Source organism: Erpetoichthys calabaricus, chromosome 4, assembly GCF_900747795.2.
Source record: "Erpetoichthys calabaricus chromosome 4, fErpCal1.3, whole genome shotgun sequence".
Classification (NCBI taxonomy): domain Eukaryota; kingdom Metazoa; phylum Chordata; class Cladistia; order Polypteriformes; family Polypteridae; genus Erpetoichthys; species Erpetoichthys calabaricus.
In genome coordinates, this window is record NC_041397.2 from 190369547 (window position 1) to 190383089 (window position 13543).

Genomic DNA, 13543 nt, shown 5'->3' on the forward strand with positions numbered 1-13543 from the left:
CATCCAATTAACCGATGGCGCTTTAATGGAGACCCATTGTCTTAGATAAATTTCTCAGGCGAAGCTTGGTATAACACAGCTAGGGATACTGAATATATTTTTTCTATGTTTCTTTAATTTAGATCAAGGGGAACTAAGCCTGTCCCAGCAGAATTGGGCCCTGTGCAAGAACCAGTCTGTCACAGAGGCCATACACCTATAAACAAAAATCATATTCTATTTTGGAGTTGCTAATTACAGTAATTTTGGTTCTTTGTGTAATGAAATACAGGATAAGCTAAAAGTTCTCTAAGATTTTTTTGATTTATTTACCACAAAACACGTTTGTCTGGAGAATATGTAGATGATATAGACATTTGATGTTTGGTGGCAGAAAGTGACTAGAAGGCGATCAGTCCTTCAAGAAAAATATATTTTTTGGCTTTATACTATTCCTTTTCTACTACTTTTACAAAAATATTGAAGGACCAACTTGGAAGATCATTACCTGTTCATTTATATGTTGTCTTATAAGCAGTGGAATTACTTGTCTTCTATCTTAAGTATTTTCTTTTCTAAAAGTTTAAACTATGCTGTGTGGGGAGTGACAACAGCCACCATACTTGTATTTTAATAGTGAAGCTTTGGTTCTCTCTGTGCAAGGGCGGTTGAGTTAGGTCTGATAGATATTGTTGCATGGCAAGTATTGATATGCAATGAACAAACAAAACTAGTTCTTTTGTACTTGTCTTGAGCTGTGAATGAAGTTGCTGGTATAATGACATTAAAGAACAAATATTTTCGATGCATGAGCAGTTTGTCCTATGTTTTATGTTGCATTCTGCGACAGTCCAGAGCTATCATTTTAACTTCATTTAGGCTACTTTCAGAAGACAGCATTTATCAGTAAACTGTTTCAGCAAAATGGTCATGACGACAACAACTAGCCAATAAATGACTTGGTAGATGACACAAAGCACCTCCCATTGATCACTTCACTCTGAATGAGTGACCGTTGCCATCTGACTGACTGAATGAATGAATGAATGAATGAACCAGTATACCCCTGCTGATCTGGAGTGCCATTGAAAGTTCGTTCAGGAACTATAGACAAGAGCTTCATGTTCACTCCAGTACAGTACACTGAACTAGTTCACCGAAAGAATCAGTTTGTTTACTGAATGGAGGAACAAACTGCAGACACACGTCATGCAATACATTGAATCTCAGTTCATTGACTGACTGAAGAACACATCTACCGGAAATTGCTAATATTTTTACAGAGCTACATTTATAAATGTACAATTTATAATATGAACAGTACATCTTTGTTAGTCTACGTTGTAACTGCAGCATACACAAACAGCATATTACAGGCACATAGAACTTTGTCATAAACAACCTATCCTGTTGTATTTACATAGGATATAGGCTAGCTTAATCCAAAACTGAAATTAACTTTGTTTAGTAATAAAAGATGTAAGCACTCACATGTTGTATTTCTTTCGAAATCTAGGCTTTAAAAATGTTTGCTTATTTCATTATTATGTGTGAATTATTTATCATGTTGCTTGCTTTTTATATTGTTTATATTGTTTGGTGGTTAAATTTGTTACACTGTTATGATACCATTCAAGATTATAACTAGAATATAGATTGTTGTTGTTTTTAAAGTGAACGAATCAGTGATTCAAAGATTTGATTCATTTAGGTGAACGGAACAAAATTAGTTGAATCACTAAAAAGAATCATTTTGCACATCACTAGTGGCAAGCTATGTCCTCTTGTTCATCATGTTTTGTGGTGCATCTGAAAATGGGGAGCAGTCAGTTGACAGTGAAAGCTTATTGCGAACAATACAAAGGCAGCTTATATTTTAAAAATAGTGCTTATTGGTTGTAATTTGCCACAAAGTCTATTTTTCTCACTCATTTCTTCAATCCCTCATCTTCACACTTGCATATCAAGAACAGTGAACAGTCAGGATAAAGACCCAGCAAAGCCACTACTTACAAAGCTTTAAATAGGTGCTAAGATTTAAATCTATTTAGGAATCAAATAGAAAAATGATGGGATTTCTTTCATATTTAAAGAGTCATAACATTCTGAATCATTTTCATTACATAAAAAAACTATTCTACTACAGTGCAGTGATCATGAAAGGTAAATGTGGTTCTAACCAGGCTGTCTAATTTTGCCTTTATTAAATGCATTTGGGCCTGAGTGTTTTCAGCAAAAATGCTGTGCTGTACTTGTACTGTGTACAAATACACAGATTGTGTACCAATTCTGTGTGCCTAACCCTTTTTGTTTCTTTGCAGAAAAAGTGAATTTTTGGAAAGGACCGAGTCTACCTTACCCCATGTCTCTGTAATTATGAGACCTATAAGCAAAACCTCCAGTCTACAGGCCAGGTTAAAAAAGCTGATGCAAAAGGTAGGTTGTTAGATAGTTTTGTTCATTGTTGCTATGGTTAATAAATCAATGCTGTACATATTCATATTGCTTTTTAAATGTTCTGTACCTGCTATTTTAGGCGTTTTTATTTTTCTTAAAATTATCAAAGATACCCCATGTTTGTTAAGATTTAGCCATGTTTTTCCTACATAAATACATTTTTCTTTTAGAAAATATTTATTTAGGGTTAACATTACATAAATGCAAAGTAATAGTCTTAGAAGGATATACATAATAACAGCTCAATTACTGTACATACCTGGTTCTGATTTTAAATAATAATTCGGAATTATAACACAGTTACATCCAAAGTTTCAGAAAATGTAGTTATAGCAAGATGTGCATAGATATTGTCTGACAACTACTACATGGTTGAAGTTTACACTGAAATGTCTATAAAGTATTAAGTAGTAGTCAGACACACAGTATATCAGGGAATGCCAGCAGAGGTGTTGAGCTGAATGCTGAGATAAAACCCACATACCAAATGATCACAGCACAAAGGGTGACATTTCCACTCCTTTGGTCTTGAACCTCCATCATTGCTCTCTTGTCTTTTCCAATGTTACCTTTTACCCAGAATAAATCCTACCTCACCAACACATTACTTAATTTGGAACAGCATTTGCTTCATGCTCCAAGATTCTGAACAAAGACATAACCATGGAGGAACCCATGATGAGGTTCTTGTGCATTTCTGACAGTATTGTGACACTGCTCCTTACATCTTTGTGTAAGCCAAGCACACACTATTGCAGTACTATGTGGAGATTCATAGCTTATATAAGCTGCACATATTTTTCACATATTCACTGTTTCTCTCAAATGGCACATAATATATTTCCTTCAAACATCCTACACTTTCTCAGTAAGTAATTGGTGGTGAATATGTTCTGAAACATTCTGTTATCCTCTGTCGTATTGCACTGGATTTATTTCGGGCTATAGGGCATAATTTGCCAAAACCATGTTCATTACCTCAGCCTGCTATTCTTGGGTGAACAATCAGTTTCACCCACCAGCTTCTGGTCTAAACTCTGCATACAAATAATGCAAAGTCATGCTAGTCTATGTGGTCTTTGCTATTCTATTGTTTTCTGTACTGATCACTTCTGTGACCTTTTATATCGGAGAACTGGGTCAAGGTATTTGACTAACTGTGTTTGTTTAGGTGAAGATGATTGTAGTTTATTAGCACTTTAATTGTTTTCAGGTGATTAATGTTTTAATAGTAATAAAACAAGTGCTGTTAAACTAACTGTTGTACTTACACATTGAGGAATGCGATAAGTGATTTGCAAGATGTGTTCACTTGAATTGTGAATTGAGTGGAAGCGAGTAAAATGTGTGCATTTCTGCAGAGCCTGATATGTATCTATATCTAATATATATATATATATATATAATATATATGAATAGTTACTAGATTAAACGTTACTCTTAATGCCTTCCAGTAGTCTACATTTCATATACATTTTGCTAAAAGGAAAAGTTTGGTATTTTTCAAGTTGAAGTTATTTCTTCACAAACATGGTATATATGCATTTACCACATTTAAATTGTATTCTAAAGTTAAGCATTTTTGATAAATTAATACAAATATCTTGTCCGCATTGTTCCTTTACATTGGAGGCTATGGGCATGGAAGAAATACATTGATCTTTCAAGCCAAGACAGTTTCCCAGTATTGATCTGCATTTTGTAATTACACACGCATTGTAAAATAGTTTAAACATGTCATTTTTGAACAAAAAAAACACAACATTCTAAGATTAGGCTGTTTTTAAATTAAGCCAGCTGTGCGCGATAGCTCAGCACATCGTCTTCTTGCGTAACAACCTTTCACTTCTCCAGGGAGTGGTTGCCTATCAAAAGACCAAATTACAGTAAACCTTTCTTGCCACATGGTTGGTTTTGTTTTGATTTACATCCTTATTTGTGTGAGAAATCACACATATAAACTTTACCACAAGAATATGTGATAAAATGATTATTTCCAGATCCTTTTTGTTGTCACAAATATGTGTCAGAAATACAGAAGTATCAGTACTTTAGAACAAAATTTTGCATAGCAAATACATACAGTGCATCCGGAAAGTATTCACAGCGGCTCATCACTTTTTCCACATTTTGTTATGTTACAGCCTTATTCCAAAATGGATTAAATTCATTTTTTTCTTCAGAATTCTACACACAACACCCCATAATGACAACGTGAAAAAAGTTTACTTGAGGTTTTTGCAAATTTATTAAAAATAAAAAAAATTAGAAAGCACATGTACATAAGTATTCATAGCCTTTGCCTTGAAGCTCGAAATTGAGCTCAGGTGCATCCTGTTTCCCCTGATCATCCTTGAGATGTTTCTGCAGCTTAATTGGAATCCACCTGTGGTAAATTCAGTTGACTGGACATGATTTGGAAAGGCACACACCTGTCTATATAAGGTCCCACAGTCAAAGGAATTGTCTGTAGACCTCCGAGACAGGATTGTCTCGAGGCACATATCTGGGGAAGGTTACAGAAAAATTTCTGCTGCTTTGAAGGTCCCAATGAGCACAGTGGCCTCCATCATCCGTAAGTGGAAGAAGTTCGAAACCACCAGGACTCTTCCTAGAGCTGGCCGGCCATCTAAACTGAGCGATCGGGGGAGAAGGGCCTTAGTCAAGGAGGTGACCAAGAACCCGATGGTCACTCTGTCAGAGCTCCAGAGGTCCTCTGTGGAGAGAGGAGAACCTTCCAGAAGGACAACCATCTCTGCAGCAATCCACCAATCAGGCCTGTATGGTAGAGTGGCCAGACAGAAGCCACTCCTTAGTAAAAGGCACATGGCAGCCCGCCTGGAGTTTGCCAAAAGGCACCTGAAGGACTCTTAGACCATGAGAAAGAAAATTCTCTGGTCTGATGAGACAAAGATTGAACTCTTTGGTGTGAATGCCAGGTGTCAACGTTTGGAGGAAACCAGGCACCATCCCTACAGTGAAGCATGGTGGTGGCAGCATCATGCTGTGGGGATGTTTTTCAGCGGCAGGAACTGGGAGACTAGTCAGGATAAAGGGAAAGATGACTGCAGCAATGTACAGAGACATCTTGGATGAAAACCTGCTCAAGAGCGCTCTTGACCTCAGACTGGGGCGACGGTTCATCTTTCAGCAGGGCAACGACCCTAAGCACACAGCCAAGATATCAAAGGAGTGGCTTCAGGACAACTCTGTGAATCCGATTGAACATCTCTGGAGAGATCTTAAAATGGCTGTGCACCGACGCTTCCCATCCAACCTGATGGAGCTTGAGAGGTGCTGCAAAGAGGTATGGGCGAAACTGGCCAAGGATAGGTGTGCCAAGCTTGTGGCATCGTATTCAGCAAAACTTGAGGCTGTAATTGCTGCCAAAGGTGCATCAACAAAGTATTGAGCAAAGGCTGTGAATACTTATGTACATGTGATTTCTCAGTTTTTTTATTTTTAATAAATTTGCAAAAACCTCAAGTAAACTTTTTTTCACGTTGTCATTATGGGGTGTTGTGTGCAGAATTCTGAGGAAAAAAATGAATTTAATCCATTTTGGAATAAGGCTGTAACATAACAAAATGTGGAAAAAGTGATGCGCTGTGAATACTTTCTGGATGCACTGTACATATGATGATTGTGAATAAATAAAAAAACTTAACTTGGAAAAATACTAAACTCATTCATTATATGTTTTAGAGTGAATTATCTTATGTTCACACCAGTTCTGAGGAGGAGAATGAAGATGTTGAGACTTCTTTGAAGAAATCTTTACCACAATCAGTGATTCAGAGAAACAGAAGAAGTGCTGGTATTTTTATTTTCTATTCATACATCATAATGAAGCCACTGGAATGCAGACAGAATAATAATTGAAATTGGCAGTTATCCTACCCTGCATGTTTTTCGGCATGTGGTGGGAAAACCTCTCATTGTGTCACTGTGCTGCCCTACAGTAACATTCTGTGATACATAATGTTTATCTATTTATAGAGTTTTAATAGTAAACTTTAAATTTATTCTAAATTACTATTGTCACTGAGCTTTCATCCCTTCAATACATCTGACAATGTAATTACTCTTACAAGGATTCTGTGCCAGTGCATCATAATGTAAAATTGGATAAACATTTTTATATCCTGCCAAATATCTTAAATCCAGAGTTGTCATGGAAAACCATCTGCAGCTTCTGGACTATTTATAATAAGATCAAACAAGCATATAAGAATTACATTTTTAATGAGAAGACACAATTTAGCTCAGTATAGTCACCAGTTTCTATTAAAGGATAAGTTCAGTGTTTTTCAAGTTAAAGTTATTTCTTCACAATCACTGTATATATTAGATTGTCACATAAAATGAAACATCTTTTACATATTTTAAAAAATAATTAGCCCGCACTTATGCTTTATAATAGAGCTAAATGTACAGGAGTCCCTATGTGATGAAAAGCCGTAAACCTTTCCAAATACGTCCATGTGATATAGTGGGTTCGCTGCTTTGAAAAAATGGACACTCGCGGCTTAAGGAAGGGGCGTGGTACTGTGGCGGGAGTGGTACCCGGGCGCGTTGTGGGCATGGACATTTCTACACTGAAGTGCACAGGTGCGAGATCATCCGTGTCTGTAATTGATGGCGGGAGCTGCTAATCACCACACCTGTGCCTCATCCCCATTATAAACAGGAGAAGTGCAAGTGTGGAGGGGGAGAAAAAAGAACTGAGGATAGAGAAGAAAACAGGAAGGCTGGAAGCCGTAAAAGCTGGTGTCTCGCTCGCTTACTGGAATGCAGGCAGCTAGGAGGAGAGCCCCTCAGGAGGAGTGTTTGGCCGACACTTGATGGGGCAGTAGGAAGCAGTCGCTCCAGCTGAGCAATCGCAAGGAGCTGGAGTGTTCCAGAAGGAGGTTGGCTCTCCTTGGAAGGTAGCAGGAGTCAGGGAGGCTTGTGAGAGTTGAGCCCCAGAGTGATCGGCCTGGCCGTTGGGGAACCCGATTCTCAGTCCAGCAGAAGTTGAATGTAGCGGAAGGCTATCGGACCAGGAAGAGAGGCAGGTGCAGCTGCAGGTAGGGCGACTCCCCTGTTGCACGGCCCGTATGGGTGAAGCAGGGGAGCTTCCAGCTAAAAGAAGGCACTGGGCTTTTGAAAAAGGGCATCTTCCTGCCATGGTTTTAACCTCGTTTTAAAGGATTATTTATTGATTTTTAACCTCCACTTTTATCACATCATTTTTATGGATTATTTATTTATTGAAACATTTTGAAGCAGTGCACTTTGGACACTGTTTTGATTTTGTTTTGTTTTAATAAAAGCACTTGTTCACTTTTTACACCATCCCTTTGCTCCCAGTGTGATTTGTCCTCATTGCACAGCTCATCCGGTTACATTACCGACGTTGTTGGGTTCGAGAGGCTCCCAGAGGAGAGGTGGGAACATGGAGCAGGACGCGCATCGTCGCAGTCCATTTCTCAAGCCAAAAGTGTTAGTGTACTGATTTGCATCTTAAGACTACACATATATTGCAAAACAGTATATCCATGTCATTTTTAAAAAGGAAAAAAAAAAGCAAACAATTGTAGTGAGATTCAGCCATTTTAAAAGGAGACCAAGTATGCGCCTCACTTTGCCAAATTTGACTTCCTCCGCAGTGACCTTTCAGCTACAGGGGCGGTGTCAAGTGGCGTTACTGACATTATTGAATGTTGATGCCCAGATGTCAATTGCTGTCTTAGTCCTGTACAAAACTAGAGAATTATAACTAAAAAAAAAAATTCTTTCACTATACAGAAGCTTTTTTTTTTTACTTCGCAGATTCTGCCTGCTGCCGCTGGATTGATAATGCACGCATGTGCTTCAGTGGGAGTGAATATTGAGCAGGCACATAGCCAGGGCTTGAAGAGGGGTGGTATGCACCGGTATGCCGTACCAGCACTTTTCTGTTTCAGCGATGGAATGATTTTTATGAATTTACAGTTGTGTGTAAAAGGAAATGTCTATGACTTGTGAAAAATGTACTCATAATTTTCTTCCAAGTATGCTTAGGGATTTATTTTGTAATAACAGCTGGCATCAACCTTAAATATTCTTCACGTATTTAAATTTCTTTGCTTTAGCTAGTATTAGGTTTGCCTGCCATACTGAGATGAGTGATGTTCATAATAAAAATCAATTAAAACCTGAAGCAGGATACAAAATCCCACTGTAATGAATTTGAGACTAGAAAAGTTTGATTTTAGCATAGCAGAGGTACTGTGCAGTATATTTTACTGTTGCTAGAGCCCTAATAACTCCTGCACACTAACATCTGTGAATTATAAAAAATTAATTAAAAGAGTAAAATGTTCAGACATAGATTCAAATTTCGATTATGTTCTAGTATTTTTGTATATTTAAATTAGAATTGTACACTTTAGTTAGAATTATATTGGATGGCTGTAACAGTAACCATAGACTAAAAAAAATCTCTATCAATATGAAACCAAAAAAAAAATTCATCACACATTATACACCAATACTTGCTAGAGATACAGTCCCCATTAAGGAAATCTCACACACACCACCCCTCATTTATTCAGTACTTGGCATAATCGTTTTTGGGATGTTTGAATAAAAGTGTAATGTGTAAAGAAGAATAAAATAAGCTGATATGGAGAGAATATACAGTACAAACTTTATGCAAGCTCTGTCCAGCCTAGAAATCAAACGCAGGAATGTGATATAGTAGAAGTAACCTGTGAGCCACCAAGACATCCAGATCTGTTATCAGTACACCCCTAATTTAAAAAAAAAAAAAAAAAAGAAAAAGAGAGCGCTCTTCTTCCAACAAAAATTAAAATAAATACAAGTGTGCTCAAATATTTAACTTTCCTGTTACTGTATTTGTTTCAAAGATACTTATTAATTACTAATCTAAGAAATGGGATCAGCTTTGGAAAATGAAATAACTACACTGTGATCACTTTAAACTGCTTTCTGTTTGCTATTTAAAGGTCTCAGGCAAGAAGCTGTTACTAAAACAAAGGATGGCAAGGACGAGAATGAAGACACTAGTAATGAAACAAAGAGTCTGAAAGAGTCTAGGGTGTGGTCCCCAATCAAGGGCAAGAGTAAAGAAAAACTAAGAGGAGCGACTGACTTGTCTGATAAAGAGCTAAGTGGCTGTGAGCATCATTATTACCTGGATGCAACAGAAGAAGGGAATGTAGCAAGATTTTTTAATGTAAGTACAAAATCTTTTGTAAATTTGTTATAAGGGAATTAATATGTTCATTATTATTTAATAATTAGCCTTATACTTTTATAGACAGACAGACTTTCCCTAGTAATCTTGTAGAGAGTTGGTTTCAGTTTCGCCACGACTGCTGAAGGTCTGTGCATCGGAGCTGGGGGGTCCTCTACAGCGCATCTTCAACCTGAGCCTGGAACAGGGGAGAGTCCCGAAGGCTTTGGAAAACATCTTGTATCACCCCGGTCCCAAAGGTATCACATCCTAGTGAGCTGAATGACTTTCGGCCTGTTGCTCTGACATCACGTGTGGTGAAGACCATGGATAGGCTGCTGCTTCACCACCTTAAGCCACAGGTTCAACACGCCCTTGACCCTCTGCAGTCTGCATATCAGGAGAAGGTGGGAGCAGAGGATGCCATCATCTATATGCTACATCGATCCCTCTCTCACTTGGACAGAGGCAGTGGTGCTGTAAGAATTATGTTTCTAGACTTCTCTAGCGCCTTCAACACAATCCAACCTCTGCTCCTTAGGGACAAGCTGACAGAGATGGGATTAGATTCATACCTAGTGGCATGGATCGTGGACTATCTTAAAGACAGACCTCAGTATGTGCGTCTTGGGAACTGCACGTCTGACATTGTGGTCAGCAACACAGGAGCGCCACAAGGGACTTTACTTTCTCTGGTCCTGTTCAGCCTATATACATCGGACTTCCAATACAGCTCGGAGTCCTGCAACGTGCAAAAGTTTGCTGATGACACTGCTATCGTGGGCTGCATCAGGAATGGGCTGGAGGATGAGTATAGGGACCTAATCAATGACTTTGTTAAATGGTGCGACTCAAACCACCTACAACTGAACACCAGCAAAACCAAGGAGCTGGTGGTGGATTTTAGGAGGCCCAGACCCCTCATAGACCCCGTGATCATCAAAGGTGACTGTGTGCAGATGGCGCAGACCTATAAATATCTGGGAGTGCAGCTGGATGATAAATTAGACTGGACTGCCAATACTGATGCGCTGTGCAAGAAAGGACAGAGCCGACTATCCTTCAACATCTGCAATAAGATGCTGCAGATGTTCTATCAGACGGTTGTGGCGAGTGCCCTCTTCTACGCGGTGGTGTGCTGGGGAGGCAGCATTAAGAGGAAAGATGCCTCACGCCTGGACAAACTGGTGAGGAAGGCAGGCTGTATTGTTGGCATGGAGCTGGACAGTTTGACATCTGTGGCAGAGCGAAGGGCACTCAACAGGCTCCTATCAATTATGGAGAATCCACTGCATCCACTAAATAGTATCATCTCCAGACAGAGGAGCAGCTTCAGCGACAGACTGCAGTCACTGTCCTGCTCCACTGACAGACTGAGGAGATCGTTCCTCCCCCAAACTATGCGACTCTTCAATTCCACCCGGGGGGGTAAACGTTAACATTAACATTATACAAAGTTATTGTCTGTTTTTCACCTGCATTATTATCATTCTTTAATTTTAATATTATTTATTGTATCAGTATGCTGCTGCTGGAGAATGTGAATTTCCCATTGGGATTAATAAAGTATCTATCTATCTATCTATCTATCTATCTATCTATCTATCTATCTATCTATCTATCTATCTATCGTCATATGGTTTTTCTGTTATTAATTAATCTCTCCATTTTTTAACAGCAAAGTTCTTCTCCAAACCTCTTTGTACAAAATGTTTTCATAGACTCGCATAACAAAAATTTTCCTCTAGTTGCCTTCTTCACCAGCAGGTAAGAAAATCCATCAGTGTTCACATTATCTTTTGTTTACAGATTTGAATGCCACAACATAAGGTGCATGTGTTTAAGAAACATAAAATGCACCATAGGTGTAGTCAAGAGCAGACTTTGAATGCTACACTTGGCACTCCGTGCTTTGGTGATAGTATCTGCTTTAGACAGGTCACTTTTCAGTCTGAATTATGTAGTTTAAATATTGAGCCCAGCATTTAGTGATAGAAGTGCACTACCTAGATTTCTCCTTATATAGTACGATCAGTTGCCTGTCTAGCCTATGACTTCGGCTTTTGATATCTCATAGTTGATTTCAAAAAGGTAGGATCAATTCAAGAGCAGCAATCCAGTTTTGATTGACCAAACAGTTTACTAATGTTAAGTTTCTGATGGGATATATTAAAAACAAAAATGTATATTAACATCATTCACCACCATAAAGTGTATAACAAACAAGATAAATGAAGCAAAGTTGTACATAATCAATTTAAAAGCGACAAGATACATTTAAAATAAATACAGCAAAGCAAAGGTGTCTTTTTCAGAGATTTTATGTGGTTTTAAATTTTACAAGTCTTTGAGATTCATGAACAATGTTTCCTACATCAGAGTACAGTCTTTGACAAAAAAAATTTGATTTTTTTTTTTTTTTAGGCATGTCAAAGCAGGAACAGAACTAACGTGGAATTGTGATAGAATGGAAGATATGTAACACGGAAGAATATGAAACTGAGAATTCTTGAGAAACCGGACTGTTTGGGGGGGAAAAAAAGTTAAATGAAAATTTTGACTTTGGTAGTTAGCTTGTTGGTATAGTGGGAGAAGCAAATATTTGAGAACGTAGCACAAACTCTGTAAAATAATGTGGTTCCACAAAAAGATTTTTCTAGAGCAGTCTTTTCAAAAGTGTGGGATAACCATGACTATATGGATGTAAATAGCAGGGTTCCTTTTATTTATTTTTATATTTTGAATGTTATTTTATGCTCTTTTTGCTAAACATTTTATACTATTTCTGCAGAAAGTAAGTTGTTTAGTTCTAGAACCAAAGAACAAATAATTCTAAACAAGATAAGGTGCTATAAGGTACTGGAATCTAACCTCATAAACTAAGCTTTTCTTATAGTGTACTAAACTACTACTGTGTGTAGTTACATTCCTCTTAAAAACTCAGATCAGTGTGAACTGTAATATAAAACCAGTTATTTATACATTTGTAAAAACATTGATATGCAATATAGATGAATATGTGCATCCTCATCTCCATGGTTTCAAACTCCCTTTCCATTTGGGTGACATGCTTATTCATTCAAGGACTGAATCTAGGCTCAATCATCGTTTTCGCGGCATTTGTATTTTCTTCCTGTGCTGTGCATTTTCTTTCTAAATTACATAGATTTGTGTATTCGGTAATTGATCACTTTAAAAAAATGACACCAAATGCCTAAATATGGTTGTGTGAATGAGTGTGCCCTGCCAAGTACTGGTGCAGCAACAACGGTTTCAGAACATATCAGAGATCATTATCAGATTATGCCAATGAGAACGTCACTCACAAATCAGAAGCAAACTCTGGGATTCCAGATGGGATACTGCCAACTTTGGCTAGCCTTTGATTCTGTCCATAAACATTACAAATATGAGAAGGCAAGGTGCACCCTGGACAGAATCCTGCATTCTCATTTAAATAAATTAATGTCAAGAATCTATACTAATAAAAGGCAAAGCCCTCACTGACTCACTCACTCACTCACTCACTAACTGACTCACTCATCACTAATTGTCCAACTTCCCGTGTAGGTGGAAGGCTGAAATTTGGCAGGCTCATTCCTTACAGCTTACTTACAAAAGTTAGGCAGGTTCCATTTTGAAATTCTACGCGTAACGGTCATAACTGGAACCTACTTTTGTATACTGTATACGGCCATGGCGGGCAGCTCGGTCGCTGTGTGAGGCGGTTGCGTCTTGCATCTTGCATCATCACGCCTCCCACGTGATTGAGTGCCTGCCCATATAAGGTAAATATTCGCGGGTGAAGGACTGTGCTTAGCATATTCATAAGTGCGGCTGCTGCGGAAATCAGCATGCCTCCCACGTAATTGACTGCCTGCCCAT

General features: G+C 38.2%; 1 protein-coding gene across 2 annotated transcripts in view; it reads left to right on the top strand.

Moving 5' to 3' along the window:
• Positions 1-12686, top strand: part of setdb2 (SET domain bifurcated histone lysine methyltransferase 2) — a 41154-nt gene extending 28468 nt beyond the window's left edge. For both annotated transcript variants that reach the window (XM_028800081.2, XM_028800083.2), the window contains exons 11-15: positions 2301-2415; positions 6142-6253; positions 9429-9658; positions 11337-11425; positions 12083-12686. In XM_028800081.2, the coding sequence (XP_028655914.2) occupies positions 2301-2415; positions 6142-6253; positions 9429-9658; positions 11337-11425; positions 12083-12140 (604 nt within the window). In that variant the 3' untranslated portion in view covers positions 12141-12686. The remainder of the gene's footprint in view (positions 1-2300; positions 2416-6141; positions 6254-9428; positions 9659-11336; positions 11426-12082) is intronic.
• The last annotated feature ends 857 nt before the right edge of the window (positions 12687-13543 follow it).